An 18,456-nucleotide genomic window follows, 5' to 3' on the forward strand; every position below is an offset into this window, starting at 1 on the left:
ACTCGGGGCCTGGCTCCCAGAGGATTGGTTACAATAAAATAAAATGAAATGTGTTTGGGTTACATTTTGTTTAAATTTATTACAAAGGATTTATTCATATTCTTAGAGCTTTGTAGGCTTTATGATCATCTCGAGATTAGCACATTTTATATGTTAAGATTAAAATGCTATTTTGCACAGAGCAAGTGGAATGCACTCGAAAAACTGAAAATGAAAGATTAGCATAAATTAGTGTATTTAATCCATCTATTACAAATTACAATCCCGGTGGTGATGACAAATTTATACGAAATCCAATTTCATTTTGCCCCTCCCGCAATCGAGTCACGCTTGGTCCAATGAGCGTAAATTGTTGCTTAATCGAATCTTTCGTTCCTGAAATTATGACTTGTTTTCCATCCTGTTCTATAATTTTTATCGATCCTGGATCCAATCCTGTCTCATTCATCGCAACATCAACCACTCCTTGACCCAGGATCCGCTTAAAATTAAAAATTCCTAGGGTATAATCTTCCCCCACAATTTTAGTGTCCCCTTCTGAAGAGACGGAATAACTGATGGAATTCCCTGTCCTGGAGCTCCCACGAATAAGTGAGGCAAAAAATCCCCGTGGCCTTGCTTCCACCATGTTGGTAACTTTGAAAATGTTTTTTCCTCTAAAAAAAATAGACCCTTCAGTTACCTCAAATTCAACCAAGTTTCAAAAATACCTTGATAAAACATGATTTGCTTTCCCTTCCACATAAATCTTGTTATTGTCACCCTCAATTTTTAAGTTTGTATTGTCCTTGGCAAAAACATCGTTCCCAGATCCGGATATTTTGGCGTTACTGTTCCCCTCAAAATTGGTAATGCTTTTGTTACAGTAATGTTTCAAATTGTTGTTCCCGTTCAGAATGGAGTTATTACAGTTCCCTTCAAATTGTAGGTTGTTATTCGCAGCGCCGACCAAAGTATTTGTGTCACCCGTTACACTCCCATTTGCAACGGAGGTCATGTCAAGGGCAGAGTTTGTCGAGTTGATTTTTAAATTGGAGTTGCCAATCAGATGCAACGCGCAGTTGGAGCAATTCAGAGAAATGCTGTTGTTACTTTCGACAGTGCCTCGATTTTTTTCCCCGACTGCTTTTAAATTCAAGTTATTTTTCGATATAATTCCACCCAAGGTATCAAGTACATTTTGAAGCATTTTGGGAAATAAGAATTATAGAATTGTCGAATTTAAAAGGTGTAAAATGATGGACTGGCAGCAACTGACTCAACTGCAGGCTGAGTTAAGTTGGCAGGAGGGTTTTATTTTAAACGATTTTATATAACCTTGTGTTTTATAATGTTTGATAATTAAGTAGATAACCTATCCGTCAAGGACAGTATCTCTGTTGCGAAGTTGCTGCGAAGTTGGTAATTTACAAAGTCAGGTGAGTTCAAGAGCTTAGTCGATGTAATTTGGCTTCACGTTATCACATCAATTGATTGGCACCACAGGTGAGGTGAGTGACCTTCTCCAAAATCTTTCCTCCCAATGTTCAATTTACGCAGTCAGCTAAATAAACGCAAAAGAAATTAACCCTAATAAGTATCTCTCATACTATTAATAGGCGACACATCATGGAAAATTTTGTTCATAATAAACTGTGGCAAACATAGATACAGTCAAGAGCAAAACTTTACGACATATGGAAGAGACTTTTGGGACATCTTATTCAAATGGGGAATTAAAGGCCGTAAAGTTTTGCACCGCGTACCTTTCCGAATTATTTTTTAACGCTGTGATATAATTTTTATTGAATAAAGCGTGCAAAAGTAGGGGGTGACGTGGTAAATTATTTTTGTCGCCGAATTTTTTTCAAGGAACTACAAGGAATTGAAAGAATTAATTTTGGAAGAGACTTTTGGGACAACACATTGTGCTTATAGCTGTCCCAAAAGTCTCTTCCAAAATTAATTCTTTCAATTCCTTGTAGTTCCTTGAAAAAAATTCGGCGACAAAAATAATTTACCACGTCACCCCTACTTTTGCACGCTTTATTCAATAAAAATTATATCACAGCGTTAAAAAAATTATTCGGAAAGGTACGCGGTGCAAAACTTTACGGCCTTTAATTCCCCATTTGAATAAGATGTCCCAAAAGTCTCTTCCATATGTCGTAAAGTTTTGCTCTTGACTGTATGTATGTATACAGTATGTAGCATAATATGTTAAACATTTATTTTTATTTCGACAATACATATCTCGTAATTTGTAAACTTCGTACACAAATGTGAAATGCATCTGAAGACAATATATTTGTTGGCGATTTTTAATGTCACAGACAGGTCAAAGGTCAGAATTATTTTTGTGAAGAAATGAATGTAGAAAACGTTGTGGATATTATTTTACCCTTTGCAATATTTTTTGTCCGATGTAACATGTCTTTAGAAGAAAAATGAAATGAGCCATCGTATCGCCGTTTCGGATTTTTCTGAAAACCACTTGATTTATTCGCCAAGGACAGGTTTGAGGTCTAAAGTGATATATTTACACGTGACTACTTCAAGTCTATTTCAAATCAATAAATTGGTTTCTAATTCCGATTTTCAAGTATTTGATTGAGTCTGATATCCCTATTTTAGATCATTCGTATTTTTTAACCAAAAAGGATCAGACTATATTTTTGAAAATCCAAACCGAACAGCCGAATAGGGTTAGATAAGATATTTTTGGAAATTCAAAAAATGGATTGAATCTAATGTTCCTGACAATTCGAAAACTGATCGGATCTAATATATTTTCAGTCTCGAAGAATCCGTACCACACAAACTTATGTTATGTTACTCCTATTTAACCAATGCTTCATACATTAAATCTCACATACATGAGACGAGATCCTGACAACCCATCAAATCCCATAAGGTTGAGTAACACAGGTTAACGACTCGCATAAAAAGGCAATCAAATTTCACCCCATGAAGTCAAGTAGCCAATTTTCTTATCTGAGATGATATTCGGCGTCGTGCATTTATTTTGCTGCGCAATTACAATAATGAAACGTAAAATCCCAGATACAGAACTTTACACCTTGTCATTCGATTTTTCATATAAATAGCTTCATCCACCTTCCCTTTTGATCACTCAAGGTTTAGATCGATATACATTAATCATGCCGGTCCTTTTAGAAACGCCAAACTTCGAATTCTTTAGTCAAGTCCCTCATTTGCATGAGGCCGTAGACGCCTTCGAACGAGTGGATGCCGAAGAAAAGATTGTAGAGCTGGGAAAGATTTTTGTAAAATATAACTGCTTCAACGACTTTGGATTGACCATTGTTCACCGTCACTTCGACATGGACAAGCAAGAAATATTAGTAGAGTCGATAAATCCCAAGAAAACGGTGGCTGTATCAATCCCTTGGAAACTGGAAGGTATCTGTAGTATGAAATACTTCAATATTTTGGTTATAATATTTGCTTATTTAATAGGAGGCAATCATAGTCCTGTGGATATGGATTACTGGAAGTCATTCGGTTTTGAAGAGAAAAGCTATATCGTTCCAAAAACGTGGGCTTTTACCTCTGAGAAATTGGAAGCATTTGAATTTATTTGCAACGATACTAATTTTATTGGCCCAGACGAGAATTTTGTTAAGGAAGTATACGAATTCCTACAGGATTTGGGATTATTGGACATCGTGGGACTTCGCAGGCTTCATGGGATTGGAAATTCTTACGAAACGACGCCAGAGGGGGTGAAAGCAAATGTGGTGAAATTTGGTCAAGTTCCTCCCGAACTTCAAGATGACATGATCAAGGTTGCTTGGAGTTTTAATGAAAAGGGAGAAATGAGGGGGGATCAAGCCTGTATCGTCTGTTGGTGTAATCACAGTTGCACTAGTCATTCATGCAGTCGTCATACACAATAAAAATATTTGTCAGGATCTAATTAAATTCTAATATGTAGGGTACCACACAGTTCCCAAACTATGTAAATTGTCCAGTCAGTTGAAACACTATGCAGATGCTTGATTCACTTAGATGCTTCATCACAAAGAAATAACTTAATTCAGTCGGTTTTAAAAATAAAAAGAGCTATATTTGCAGACAGAGATTCCTTTTTGGTAACTTTCTGTACCTACATACATATGTACAATTCTGCAGGCGTCAACCTTTTTGTCTGTAGGGCTCCTGTCCTGAAATTCCTCTGAGGCGCACATTCATAAAGGATGTGATCGATTGTGGGGAAATTTTGAACCCTACCCTCCTGGTTGGACCTATGTATACGCCCCATGCTATAATTAACACGGGAAGGGTAGGATGCCTGGACCCCTACCCGCCACAAATCGATCACATGCTTTCTGCATAGTCCCTCGCACATTTACCACCAAGAAACAATGCAACCTTTCAAAATCCACTGGAACAAAGCCCGTATTCAAAAGAACTCTAATTTAAGTATTATAAATACATACGTGTGATGTCTAAATCTTCATACATAAATAGATTTTAGGTCTACGTACATATTTAACCTTTTCACTACACTGGTGAAGACACATGCATGCAAATACACATGTAACTATTTCAAAACTGTGGAAGTGTGGATAGACCGTGTTAAACCAATGTGTGTAAAATCATCGTCTTTCTAGAAGAATTGTAATTATCGCTCAAAAAGTAAATATTTTGCTCTTAATTTATATTCACTTGAAATCTACACTTTGTCTTCTCAATCTTGAAGAATCGATCATTACGAAACAAATAGTGGGATTTCCAAGGTAAAATTAGTTTAAGAACCAATTTTTACACAAGTAAATACGTCCATCTTGGTCTTCAAGTCAAGCACGTTTTGTGAGGCGAAAATTTGAGAAGGGAAATAAAAACGAGGTCATTATACATTATACCATAAATAGAAATACGTAAAATTTACTCAAGGTTGAGTGAAAAAGACACAGCCAAAAGGTAACATTTATCCAACGGTGTGATAAATTTGTCCAACAAATTTTGCACAAGTTTCGCCAAATTTTCCGTTCTGGTTGTGCCATCCTCTTTTTTTATTCAACCTTGAGTAAATTTTACGTATTTTTATTTAGAGTGCATATTCATTTGAGTACTTCCCTTAACTTATTCCGTCCTCAAGAATTTCCTACACTCTAAATAAAGTTGTTAAGGAAAATTTACCCAAGGTTAATAATCAAATTAGAGGATGATGCAGGAATTGGGTAAAATTTATTTAACGCTGTGTGAACAATTATGTATAGTTTGTCATCCAGTAATTTCCTTAACCTACATTACATTTTATACGACTGTATTTAGAATGTAATCGAAATACTTTTTAATTAATATTCAGGTCTCCCTGGGGGAATCTTCAAAAATCAAAAATGGATTTTCGTCCGCCCACTCTTCGACGACCACACCTGGCCGTTACCTTATCTGAAGTAAGTTTATTAAAGTATTGGTAAAATTTCGGTAATTTTCAAATTTACCGGGTTCTTAAAATTTTTAGATTGTGCATGAAATAGTGTCATTCCTTCCAACCATTGACCTACGTTCAAATGTGACCCACGTTTCCCGCGGATGGGAAGACGCCACTCGAAAACAACTCCTTTCTCGAGTTCAGGTCGACCTCACCCCAAAAAATATGGCGGGCTACCTTGAACTTTCCAAGATTCGTGGAAACTACCACAAACGTGTCTTCCTTTCTGAATTCAATTTCGAAAATCCGACCCCCGAAGAGTCCAATCTGCTCGAAAATTTCACCTCCACCGCGACCCCGCGCATTACAGAGCTACGTTTGGACTACTGTCCCCCGAAACAGGAATCCGTGCACACCTCTGTCCTCACACTACTCGCACATTGCCCCAGATTAAAATTTGTCTCCTTCTCCCCAAAGACTTTAAGAATTCAGATAATCAAAAATTCCCACGCAACGGATGTAAGTTTCCCGAAAGTTGAAAAATTCAAGATTTCCTCGACTTCACGATTAGACGACGTTAATTTGGCAGATTTCCTCAGAATCGTAGCGATTTTCCCGAACCTGAAAACATTGCGTTGCCCAACCCTTCCACAACACATTTTCGAGCATTTTCTATCCAATAAGGGGTCAATTAGAGAAATTTCAATGAGTTTAAGTAGCTCAGAGCCACCCCTTTTGATAGCAGAAAGGTCCCCTTTTTTGGCATTACAGGATGGCATTACAGGTCGGATTTTTAACCAGCTCGAGAAATTATAACGTTATCATTGCCACTTTTGCCGACCAGCTGGAAAAACTAAGGCTTACCGCGGAATACAACTTCCCGCGGGAATTAGTGGATTCGCATGATGCCCGGGTACTCGTGACAATCACGTTGCCCAAGGTGTTACCAAGATTAAAATGTTTGGCAATTGGGATCCCTCGAGATTCAAGTTTTAGTCGGGAGGGTAAGAAAAGGTTGAAAGCTCCCGCGCTTCATTTAAACTTCGACGGCTATTCGAGACAATTGCCCGCCTTGGAGAAAATTGTGGTCTCAGGGCGGGATGAATGGGATAGGGGGTCACAGGATGAGATGGAGGAACAAGACTTTTTCGAAATGTGTGCGGGATTTTTGGCCAAATATTTCCTAAAAGGGGAATGTCTAACGTTGAGAGATCTTAAGGTTCCACTTCATCCCGGAAAAAAAGGTAGGGTCGAAATGTTTTCAAAAAGTAGGAAGTGCTCGGAAGAATTGGGAATTGGTGGATTGTTCCGATTTTTTGAAAGGATTGTTACCACGTTTCCGAATTTGGGGTGTGAAACGTTCGAGGGGGTGGGAGATTCCGGGGAGGCGGAGGAATGGGTGCGTATCGGGTGCGGGATTGGATTGCTGGAGAAGAATGAGCTCAAATTGAGTTAAATTAAGTACGCAAGTTTGTATAGTTGACTTTGATGTATGGGTAGTTATTTAAACAAAAATAACTTTTGAAGGTATGTATCTACGTGATAATCCAATATTTTGAATGATTGTAACTCCAGAAATATGTACGTACTTACGTATGAATTATTTGTGCACTCTAAATACTTAGCATTCCAATAAATAAATATGCATGCATTTGTACTCATCTTTTTACATTGAAGTATGTGTAAAATGTTTATTGACTTTTTTTCTTGCTTAAAATTACAACATTACTAAAAACACCCTTTATGGAATGCCTCGTCCATCCATCTTCCTGTCGGTGTCCATATCCAGGTACATACGAATTTGAATTTCGATATGTTATCTTCACCAATTTATTTCTAAGTTATGGACAAGTGTTACATGCAGGTGTTGAGCGGCAAAATACAAGCATGATTTTTGTACCCATCCCAAACAAGGTGAAAACCAGAGTTTAAACCATTACAGGCTTTTTAGTAACTCTACGTACTTACAGTTTTATTGAGGACGATCCATTTCTCCGAATCGTTGCTGAACCTTCTGCCCTTAAATTCCTTAAGTTCACTCTAACTTAATATTATAAATAAATAACTAAGAATGGAACCTTTTCTGAAGCTTTTCTGACGATTTTTTTGAAGCCCACAGGAATTTTTCGCAAAGGACAGGTTTGGGACAGGGTTGCAGAAATCTCATCTCACCTTCGTAAATCTAATTTCACTGTAATATAATGAGAAATAGTGAAACATGAGAAATATTAGATTTAGTGAGATTTATGACCCATGCACTAGCGCCACCTAGCGGACGGGGTCATGAACTACACGTTTATCTCATTATTTATCATATTTCTCACTCAGCCCCAACTGAGATGATTGATATAAATCATTAAATCTGACTAAATCTCCCTAGGTGATATATATCACTTGTAACCCTGGTTTGAGATCTAAGATCGTACACGGTCCGACCAAAGCTCACTTTTCTTCTAAACGCATGTCGCATTCGATAAAAATAGTACAAAGTTAAAACAAATTATCCACCAAGTGTTTCTTTTTCGACGATTCAAATTTGCTCAGCAAAATAATCGTCACCCTTGACCTGTCTGCTACATTAAAAATCGGCTACGAGGAAATTGTCCGTAGAAACTTTTTTGTAAGGAGTTTGAAATTTTAAAAATTATGCCATTACGTCGATCGATACATATAAACATTATGTCATCGTATCATTTAATAAGTTACATACTGTAACTCGTTAAACAATCCTGGTGTACCTTGAAAAAAGATTCAATTGTACATAAGGCCTTCGTCAGTACATAAATAGATTTTGGGTCGACAAGCTACTAGGTACTCAACCCTTCCACCCCTCGGGTCAAGACATACAGAACTCCCTCATAACTGCATTACGATCGCTACCGTGTAGAGACTCAGTTTTAAAGCAAAGTGTGTAAAAGTTTTAACCATTGTGAATTATGTATTTTTCCAAAAATTATAAAAAGCTGTTTGCTCAGGATTATTAATGCCAATCTCGCCTTACATCAAACTTGATTTAGAACTCATTTTGCATAAGTAACTAAATATATTTTACATCTTTCTTCCCATCTATTTAAACCCGCCAGTCTACCGGGTCCACATTCCGTAAGGTAAAAATTTGCAACGATACTTGTCAAATTATGTAAAGATATATACAGATAAATACCAAACCATTACATTTTACGTAGTCACCTTAGCTTATTCCATTCTCAAGTAGTTATGTACTATACTCTAAACAAAAGTGTACACAAATTGTGTCTGGGCTGAACACAAAAATGGAGGATGACACAATAATTGGGTAAAATTAATCCACAATTGTGTAAAGTTTTACACTATGCTGGACAAATTTTACTCGATTGTTTTGTGTGTCGTCCTCTCTTTTACTCAAAGTAAAATAAATTTTACACAACTTTATTTAAAGTATAGGGTCCATTTTAATGAATGAATTTGTGCTACAGGAATAATTCTGAAATGGATTCTTCTCGTCCCATTCCACGCCCACACTTGGCCGTTACGTTGCCTGAAGTAAGTTTCCTAAATTATTTAAAAAATTTCAGAAACTTTCAAATTTACCCAGTTCCTTAATTTCCAGATCCTACATGAAATAGCGTCATTCCTCCCCACCTACGACCTCCACAAGCACGTCACCCTGGTTTCCCGCGGATGGGAAGATGCCGCTCGAAAACAGCTCCTTGCCCGAGTGCTGGTCGACCTCACCCCGAAAAATATGGCGGGCTACCTTGAACTGGCCAAGATTCGAGGGAACCACCACAAACGTGTCTGCTTGTCTTATTTAAATTTCGAAAATTTGTCACCCGAGGAGTCCAAACTACTCGAAAATTTCACCTTCACCGGGACCCCGCCCATTACCGAGTTACGCTTGGACTACTTCCCTCACGAGTGGTCAATCCACCCCTCGGTCTTAACTCTATTCTCACATTGCCCCAGGTTACAATTTGTCTCCTTTTCCCCAAAGGCTTTTACTCTTCCGACAATTAAAAGCCCCCTTCCAAAAGATATAAGTTTCCTAAAAGTCGTAGCATTCGGAATTTCTTTGCCGGCCAATAATTCGAAATTCAGCGGCTTAAGTTTAACAAATTTCCTACGATTAGTCTCGGTATTCCCCAACCTGAAAATATTACAGGGCAGAACCCTTCCACACAACGTTTTAGAGTATTTTCTATCCAATACGGGGTCAATTAGGGAAGTTTCGGTGTGGTTGAATAACACTGATGGACCTTTTTCGATACAAAAACCATCCCTTTTTCTGACCAGGATAGAGCTACAGGTCGGAACGTTATCCAACATGAGAAATTGTAACGTACTAATGGCCACGTTTGCGGGGCAAGTTGAGAAACTGAAATTAACCGCGGAATGCAACTTGCCCTGGGAAGAGTTTAACTGGCAACAGTGTTTCCTGACAATTAATAAGTTGCCAAGGGTGTTATCAAAGCTAAAGTGGTTAGAAATTGGGGTACCGCGATGTTCCAATAATAAAGGAAACGTGAAGAAAGTTCCCGCACTTGGGTTAATGTTTCCGGAAAATTTAGTTTATTCGAGACAATTCCCCGCTTTGGAAAAATTCGTTGTCTCGGACCGATGTGGGATGAGATACATGTCCCATGAAGAGATTGAGGAAGAGGAATGGTTTGAAATTTGTGCGGGATTTTTGGACAAATATTTCTTAAGGGGGGAGTGTCTAATGGTGAGAGATGTGAGGATTCCACTACCGCCCGGGGAAAGGGTGGGGTTTGGATTGTTTCAAAAATTGGGAGGTGATGAAAACAAGGTTAACTCTGAGTTGGTGGATTGCTCCGACTTTTTCCAAAGGATTGCGACCACGTTTCCAAATTTGGGGTGGGAAATGTTTGACGGGGTGGGAGATTCTGAGAGGGTGGAATAATGGGTGAGAGATAGGATTGCTGGAGAAGAAAGGGTTAAACTTGATGTAAATTATGCATAATTTAAATATGTAAAATATAAATCAAACTAAACTACACTTTCATGAAATAAAATGTAATGTTTTGAATTGAATAAATTTTGAAGGTATGATAATGAAATATTTTGAATAATTGTAGATAAAGACTTATGAATAATTCATGCTCTCTAAATAAATATGTAATTTGTGGAAAAATCGTCATCCGACGAGAATGTCTTGAGTTAAATTATGAGTAGGAATTATACATATGAGTCAACAACGAGATCCACCACTAATTTTAGAATTTAGAATCAAGTATTTTAAAATGTTATGGTCAGTGTGTTTGAAGATAAAATCAAATTTTTCAGCGGGGCAATTACCCTGGGGGGTCGTATGGACTTATAACATGTGTACGCAGGAAATCAGATTACTCTGGAATGGATGGATGGAAATACAAAACTTTTTTTGTTGTAATCTTTACACAAATACATACCTTTTCACCCCTTTTCAGTGTTTCCCAAAAATTTCTGGTTTGAACGTCTGAACTAAATTTATAAAATCAAAATAAGAAAAATGGTCAGAAATTAATAATAATTTTAGAAATTTTGCTCCATAAATAAGTAAGTTTAATACATATATATGTAAATTTTAAATTAATAATTACCCACGTTACTGTAGTATAGTGTCTATTTTTGGACTGAAGACACGTTTTTCATGGCACTAACACGCAATGGAAAATATGTAAGTCAGAAAGTTGTGTATGGGTGAACGTGGCGTTATTTAAAATTTAATTCTTTCATGTAAAACCATTTACTAAATTGATGTACTAATTGTAAGATGTTATGTATGTACATAGTCGGAAACACTCAAGTGTCAATGACATATAGCTTTATTACTTTTGTAATTCTCAACTTAGCAATTTTTGACTTATTTTACCGAAAAGCCAGATACATTTCAATTCAAAAACAATTTTTAGTCTTAAAAATTTCCTCCTCCTGCGTCAATGGCACGCTGAAGACGAGACGACCACTCCTAGATGGAATTACGCACAGATTTCAGGGAGATTGTGTGTCATTCCGAGGTCAGAAATTTTTTCCAAACCTCTGCACTTCTACGTGGCTTAGAACACACCTTTGTCCCTAACTTGGACCATTTGTAATATTCCCGTGATTCAAATCCAGCAAGGATGATGACCATTTCTGATTGGAGATAAAGACCGGAATTTGTTTTTTTAGCTACGCTTGGGTCATTTTTTGCACTATAAATTCGTGCTGAGTCCTTCTGAGAGGTCCCATCGATTCCATTGAATTGGATCTCACTTAGGGGATGTACCACGAACTCAAAAACATATTTTAAGAAATTTGATTCCCCCACCTCCCCACAAGTTTCAGCAAAATGTATAGAAATTACCCCAATTAGCTCCCACCTGCCAAAATCATCAAAAAACCTGGATAATGTGACAGGGGATGTCTCTGACCGATTTTGAGTAGATTAGGACAATTCTCTAGTTAAAATATTTTTCCGATGTGAAAATCTCCTCATTTGTAAAAAGAATCCTGCTCACTTTTCTGGAGCGTACCGCTTGAGGTAACTCCTGCATTTATTTAATCTGGTTTTCCTTTGGGGTACGATCAGGATATGGCAAGTACCACATTTCAAAGCCTTAAGCCTAAGCTTCAATTTGAGCACTCATTGGATAATTTTCATCGACACTGTCAGCAGTGAGCCCGGTTTCCGTTTGAATTTCGTGAATTCCTTCGGATTCCAGGCTTGAGAGGCTTCACGATGGGTGTGGTCCTTGGAGGTTTTCAAAAAATTCTTCTTCGACTGTTCTTAGTCGATACGGTCCCCATGAACATTTTTATAGTCCGTTGGGCTAAATTAAAGTACACCTATGACTTTTTCAACACATGTCAAATTCACTATTTTTCTTCGATTTTTTTTTGTGAAAAACTATCGCCGCCCGCTTCTCTTCAATTTCCTATATATTTATCCAGATGTTTAAAAATTACAAAGTCCATAGTGAATCATAATGTAAATCGCATGGCGAATCTAATGCACTTATCAGATTTTAATTATGCGGCGTAGTTTTTTAGCAATCAGCTGTTGACACTTGAGTGTTCCTGACTATGTACATATGCCGACATGCCAAATAAATATGTATTTATGCAATTTTTTGTACATTTACATATGTAATGTATAAATAATTTATCGTACCTTGTTAATTATACGCAGATTGTCTGTCTTTTAACATTTTGACATTGTTCATAATAAGCTGGAAATGTTTGTCTGCAACGGAAATGAAAGTAATTTGCCGTGACAGAAGTAAAAATGGTGAAAGTTTCACTTTTCTCGCCAATAGGTATTTCCAGATAATTATATAGATACAAAAAAAATAACTCGGTGGAATTATGTACAATCCGACGTAATTTTCACGAACATCAAATAAGCTCTCGCCCCGCGGGAGATGGGCTTATATGCTAGTTATTAATAAAGGGGACCCACCTTTTTATGGGAATGCCCTGTTTGTCCGAACGAATTTGAATTTCTATATGCTACATATCTTCACCAATTTGATTCTCATTTATGGATAAGAGTTATGGGCACAGATCGGCCAAGTGCAAGCATAATTTATACATGTACACATACCTGTTCAAAAATTTCATTCACCTTCATTGATCTTCTTTAAAATTCATTTCATTTAACTTTCATCGGACTTCATTTTCTACTTACCCTCATGTACATACATATGTATTCATAGGGTGAAAAATGGAAGAAGCGAGAAATCCTTTCGTTCATCTGAAATGTCGTAATTCTTTGGTCATAATAATTTTCATTCAAATGATAGGAAATTCACTATCATATTCATCATCAGGCAAATGAATGAGAGTTAAGAATTACGAAGCTAGATTTAGTTTTTGCTACATAGCTTTCCGTGCATACAATTTTACCGGAGTCAACCCTTTTCTGTGCAAAATTCCTGAAATTCCTTACACATTTACCACCCCAGAACCAAGCAACTCTTCAATATGTATTAACAGAATAAGTTCAGTATATATAATAATTGACGCTAACTTAATATCATACAGAAATAATTAACAATGGAACCTTTTCCATGCTTCACTAGAATTGTTTAACGGGTTACAAAAATAGATATTGGCAGCAAGGTTCAATTATTTAATCAATTTTCTCCTCCCTCTCGCCCCTCTTGGCGAAATAGGAGGCGCTCGTGGGTGCTTTGACCTCCAATATTTTTCATCAAAGGGACCATTCAACGGAATTATCAGTACCATGTGATTCCTAGTTTTTTACTTGATTTTTTCAATAACTCGTTAAACAATCCTGGTGTAGCTTAAAAAAGGTTCCATTGTACATAGATAAAACCTTCATAAATACATAAATAGATTTTGTTTCTACATACAAGCTCATACATAATCAACCCTTTGTCTAATGTAGGTACAGATAAGAGTTATCTGAAAATAGCAAGCATAATTTACATATTTATGTACCAAGCCCGAAGAAGCTAACCACAATAGTTTAAACTGGAGGGAACCGGGTATGCAAAAATGAATTGGATGATTCAAACTAGTTTTTTGTATGCAGCCTTCCGAGCCTACAATTTGACTGAGGTCAACCTTTTCCTCTGCAGGGTTCCTGGCCCTTCTGCAGTTCAGAAATTCCTTACACATTTTCCACCCTAAGAGAAAGCTACCCTTTAATATCGAATGGAACACAGTCCGTATTGACCCTAATTTAAATATGTAGGATATGTATGTACATGAGATAAGGAATTAAAACCTTCGTAAATAGATTTGGGCTGTATGTATGTAGATACAAGCCCTTATTCAACCCTTTCTCCACTCACGTGAAGAGATTCCCTCACTACAGGGTACCTACATATGTAGAGGGACAATATGTGTGAAATAATCATCTATTGAAATAATCTTTAAAAAACTTATAATAAGCTTCTTCTGAATTATTATTGTTAACAGAAAATTTCGAATGTGTCGTACACTGAAACCCCAAAGGTAAGACTAAATAGTTTAAAACCCCGTTTTTACACACGTGCAACGTTTCCACCTTAACCTGCAAATCAATTAGGTTTTGCGATCGAAAAGTTTTAGAAGGGAAATAAATAAATAAGTAACCAGTCAAATTTTCAATTTCTTTGAATAGACCCGTAAGCAATCATTTTGAAATGGAAGAAGATCGTCTCATCATTGGGCCACACCTGGCCGTTACTCTACCTGAGGTACTTCGATAAGTTTCTTAAAAAAATTTGCCCATAATTTGGGTTTAAATTATTTAAAAATTTCTACTTCATATTTTCAAATTTAAATATGTTCTGGGTTTCCAGATTGTACGTGAAATAGTGTCCTTCATTCCGAACCACGACCTCCTCAAAAATGTCACCCTCGTTTGCCGCGGTTGGGAAGATGCCGCTCGAAAACGACTCGTTTCTCGAGTCCGTGTCACCCTCACCCCGAAAAATATGGCGGGATACCTTCAACTGTCCAAGATTCGTGGCAACCACCACAAACGTGTCTGCTTGTCTTATTTCAATTTCGAAAATTTGTCACCCGAGGAGATCATACTACTCGAAAATTTCACCTCCACAGCGACCACGCCCATTACCGAGTTACGCTTGGACTACTTCCCCTACGGAGCTATCCACCCGTACGTTGTCTCATTATTCTCACATTGCCCCAAGTTAGAATTTGTGTCCTTTTCCCCAAAGCCTTTTAGAATTCCAACGATTAAAAGTTCCCACCCTAGGGGTGTGAGTTTTCCTAACGTTGTAGCCTTCGGGATTTCCATGTCGTCAGAATATTCTGAATTGGACAAATTTATGAACTCCTTAAGTTTGATAGATTTCCTCGAAATCGTCTCAATATTCCCAAACCTTAAAATATTGCGGTGTGGAACCCTTCCACGAAACATTGCAGAATATTTTCTATCCGATAAGGCGTCAATAAGGGAAATTTCGGTGAGATTGCGAAATAAGGATCCACCCTTTTCGATCACAGAAAGATCCCTTTTCCTGACCCGGGTAGAATTTCAGCTCGGGTTTCTATCCAACTCGAGAAACTATAATGTAATTATTGCCACTTTTGCCGACCAGCTGGAAAAACTCAAACTTACCGCGGAATACAACTTCCCGCGGGAAGTACTTCATTCGCATGATACCCAAATCACGTTACCACAGGTGTTACCAAGACTGAAATATTTCGAAATTGGGATCTCTCGAGGTTCAAGTTATCGTCCAGCTGGTCAGAAAATGTTAAAGGTTCCCGCGCTTCACTTAAATTTTGACGGTTATTCTACACAATTGCCCGCCTTGGAGAAATTAGTGATCTCAGAGCGGGAGACAAGATACAGGTCACAGGATGAGACGGAGGAACAAGATAGGTTCGAAATGTGTGCGGGATTTTTGTCAAAACATTTCCTTAGGGGGGAATGTCTAACTTTGAGAGATCTTAAGATTCCACTTCCTCCTAGGAAAAGGGTGGGGTTTAAATTGTTCCAAAAATTGGGGAATGTTGGGACTAGAATCATTTCTAAGTTGATTGATTGTTCCGATTTTTTCGAAAGGATTGTGACTACGTTTCCAAATTTGAGGTGGGAAACTTTCGAAGGGGTGGATTCTCCATGGGTGGAAGAGTGGGTGGGGGTCGGGTGCGAGAAGGGATTGCTGGAGAGGTATGAGTTGAACTTGAGTCAAGCATGTAAATAAGATTGGTAGGCACATAAGAAAAATGGCTTATAAATCCCCCTAAATATATTTTTAACCGTTTAAAGTGTATGATTAACGACAAGAAAATGTATTAAATCAGGGACACTATAAGTATGTTGTGGTCATGGCGTGGGAGAAGAAATTCTGGAGTTTTTAATAATTCTAGAAAAACTGAAAAATCAAAAATTTAACTTTGATTTGTATAGTGAAATATCCAAATTTTTGGGACGGAAATCTTCAAATTTAGCATTGTGTTGGCATAGGAGAAATCCCTCAAAATTGCAACAAATTTTAGGTCGCGGAGAGAAAATAGTAAAAATCAATGACCTCTTAGAAACGACAATTGTCTTCCTTCCGCGCCATGACCACGATTTTTCAGGACGACTGTTGTCGTACTCCCGAATTAAACCACTTCTTATAAAACGACAATTTTCGTCGTTACAGTTCAAACAAAATTAAAAATTTTCTTGTTTTCTACATAAATTCTAAAATTACTTAGCGTTCATAAATACTTGAAGCGATTAACAGATTAAAAGTTAAATAAACTCGTGATTAGCGTTTTATGTATATAAAAATGGTTTTGATTTTTTAAATCAAATAATTACCCTTGCAAATACATTAGAATGTACCTGTCTGTATGGAAGTCTTTTCCAACAAATTTTTCGAAATTGTAAATTATACTGGTGAAATTGGCCTAGTTACACATTAACCAAAATAAATTCTGATTTCTGCATATTTGTTTTGGTAAGAGAGAGGCTGAGCGAAAAGTGGAAGTCCATTTCGCATCCAAGTTATTCAATCCAGTAAAAATTTTAGGTGGAAGAATGTGAATTTATGGTAGAATTAACAGATCGTAATTAATATCTATGTATGTATGGCATATCATTTTTTTAATCTAGTGCAACCACACCGAAAGGTTGGGTGATTGTTTTAAAACCCGGTATTTTTTGATGACATAATATATGTATGAACGTTCCTTTACGGAATCAAGATTTAATAAGGTAATGCTCTTGATCTCTCGGCATTTATACTTATGTCTGTATCCGCATTGAGAGCTTAGATTCCCACAGTAGAAAATTTATTTCAGGTAATTTACATACCGTAAATACTTTATTTTTGGCCGGGACTAAAATCCAAAACTGGGTGTCACTGACCTGGCTATAATTAGAGACCCGGCTAAATTTTGTTCTGCACTAATTTTTAATATTACAAAATCACTTTTTGTCATGATTAGATGCATTCTTGGTCAAATGAAATTAAAAGTTTTATAATTTTTGACCTCATTCGTGGAATTCACCGAATGTACAGCATATTTGTATGGACTGTGAACGGGGACAGAGCTGATATGACAGGTCATAATTAGAGACCCGGCTCAAATTTTAAAATTTTGGCCTCTAGACCCGGCTATATTTGGAGACCGGCTATAATTAGAATAGAGCTATAAATAGAGGTTTTACGGTATGTATATATATACAGTAGGTTCTCAAAAGTACTGGTGGTCCATCTTGTGTGTAAGAATTTTAGTCGTTGGATACTGAGATCATCCAGAAATTTTTTTACAACCAAACTAATGAGCTAGAAAATACTGCATACAGAATTTAGAAATCTGACTCCTTTCGGCTACCGATTGCAAATACTTTTTAGAACCCACTGTATACATGTATTTACATATTCATATGCTTACTCTATGTAAGTATATTCAACTTTCCGTGCCCACAATTTCACCTTTTTCTCTGCCTGTTCCTTCTGGACTGAAATTCCTTCAAGGTTAACACCCCCAAATGTTACCCTTGTGAACAAATTCCGTGTTGACCCTAGTTTGCACATTTCATGTGCTTATGTATGCATGCATTTACATACATGTAACTTGCGTGATGACTAAAGGCATTATACATTAATAGATTCCCTTTCACCACTCTTGTCAAGACATTTGTAGGCACATAACTTCCTCACAACCTTTTTAAGATCGTTAATCAGTAGCGAGACGATATTAAACCAGTGCGTGTTAAAGAATTAGTTATTAAAATCGTCTATCAACAAAGGTTTGTAATAAAAATTTTGCTCCGATTAGATATTGCTAATCCTGCCTCAAACTAAAACGATCCACCGTGACGATACCAACAACAGCGCCGATTACAGGACAAAGGTAGGTTAAGGACGCATTTTACATAAGTATGTACACGCTTTACATCTTTCATAAGTTAACCACGCCAACGTTATGTAAGATAAAAATTTGCAATCAGTGCCGTTTCTGTCCTTGGTCTGGCCTGGAGAGTAAAATTCTCGTCCGGCCTTTTATGTGCAAAATTGCTAAAATTGAATTGAAGCGGATTTCTATCGCTTATTTCTTATCTACGGCTATGGTCACAAATACAGTCGGTGTCTCATTTGTTCGTGGAAGGGTTTGGCAATTTTTTTACCCCACAG

At 37.1% G+C, this 18,456-nt stretch overlaps 4 protein-coding genes across 5 annotated transcripts; 3 read left to right on the forward strand and 1 right to left on the reverse strand.

Moving 5' to 3' along the window:
• Window positions 1-69: 69 nt before the first annotated feature.
• Window positions 70-1,292, reverse strand: LOC110854584. The gene is made up of 2 exons (XM_022103044.2): window positions 711-1,292; window positions 70-656 (listed from the first exon to the last, which is right to left on the reverse strand). Exons 1-2 carry the CDS (start codon window positions 1,187-1,189, stop codon window positions 257-259), a joined length of 879 nt encoding a protein of 292 aa, XP_021958736.1. The 5' UTR covers window positions 1,190-1,292; the 3' UTR covers window positions 70-256.
• A 94-nt stretch (window positions 1,293-1,386) lies between these two features.
• Window positions 1,387-4,082, forward strand: LOC110854705. Of its 2 annotated transcripts, XM_035855453.1 has the most exons (4): window positions 1,387-1,490; window positions 3,157-3,402; window positions 3,460-3,852; window positions 3,938-4,082. In XM_035855453.1, the coding sequence occupies exons 2-4, from the start codon at window positions 3,324-3,326 to the stop codon at window positions 4,000-4,002; spliced, it is 537 nt and encodes a 178-aa protein (XP_035711346.1). In that variant the 5' UTR covers window positions 1,387-1,490; window positions 3,157-3,323; the 3' UTR covers window positions 4,003-4,082. The 2 variants fall into 2 exon arrangements, with proteins under 2 accessions (XP_035711346.1, XP_035711345.1); XM_035855452.1 differs by lacking the exon at window positions 1,387-1,490 and having other exon boundaries at window positions 3,129-3,402.
• A 1,230-nt stretch (window positions 4,083-5,312) lies between these two features.
• Window positions 5,313-7,022, forward strand: LOC118436743. The gene is made up of 2 exons (XM_035855327.1): window positions 5,313-5,402; window positions 5,471-7,022. The coding sequence occupies exon 2, from the start codon at window positions 6,153-6,155 to the stop codon at window positions 6,834-6,836; it is 684 nt and encodes a 227-aa protein (XP_035711220.1). The 5' UTR covers window positions 5,313-5,402; window positions 5,471-6,152; the 3' UTR covers window positions 6,837-7,022.
• A 1,235-nt stretch (window positions 7,023-8,257) lies between these two features.
• Window positions 8,258-10,411, forward strand: LOC118436671. The gene is made up of 3 exons (XM_035855187.1): window positions 8,258-8,487; window positions 8,836-8,902; window positions 8,970-10,411. Exons 2-3 carry the CDS (start codon window positions 8,849-8,851, stop codon window positions 10,278-10,280), a joined length of 1,365 nt encoding a protein of 454 aa, XP_035711080.1. The 5' UTR covers window positions 8,258-8,487; window positions 8,836-8,848; the 3' UTR covers window positions 10,281-10,411.
• Window positions 10,412-18,456: the final 8,045 nt, after the last annotated feature.

The sequence above is a fragment of the Folsomia candida genome, unplaced genomic scaffold (genome assembly GCF_002217175.1).
Source record: "Folsomia candida strain VU population unplaced genomic scaffold, ASM221717v1 Fcan01_Sc010, whole genome shotgun sequence".
Lineage (NCBI taxonomy): Eukaryota > Metazoa > Arthropoda > Collembola > Entomobryomorpha > Isotomidae > Folsomia > Folsomia candida.

Bases quoted from the DNA above. Each gene is read 5' to 3' on its own strand.
- LOC110854705 (XM_035855452.1), top strand. From the start codon at position 3,141: ATGCCGGTCCTTTTAGAAACGCCAAACTTCGAATTCTTTAGTCAAGTC. The intron at 3,403-3,459 runs GTATCTGTAGTA...CTTATTTAATAG, and splicing joins AATCCCTTGGAAACTGGAAG to GAGGCAATCATAGTCCTGTG. The intron at 3,853-3,937 runs GTAATCACAGTT...TCTAATATGTAG, and splicing joins AGCCTGTATCGTCTGTTGGT to GGTACCACACAGTTCCCAAA.
- LOC110854584 (XM_022103044.2), bottom strand. From the start codon at position 1,189: ATGCTTCAAAATGTACTTGATACCTTGGGTGGAATTATATCGAAAAAT. The intron at 657-710 runs GTATTTTTGAAA...TATTTTTTTTAG, and splicing joins GCAAATCATGTTTTATCAAG to AGGAAAAAACATTTTCAAAG.
- LOC118436743 (XM_035855327.1), top strand. From the start codon at position 6,153: ATGGCATTACAGGTCGGATTTTTAACCAGCTCGAGAAATTATAACGTT.
- LOC118436671 (XM_035855187.1), top strand. From the start codon at position 8,849: ATGGATTCTTCTCGTCCCATTCCACGCCCACACTTGGCCGTTACGTTG. The intron at 8,903-8,969 runs GTAAGTTTCCTA...CTTAATTTCCAG, and splicing joins TGGCCGTTACGTTGCCTGAA to ATCCTACATGAAATAGCGTC.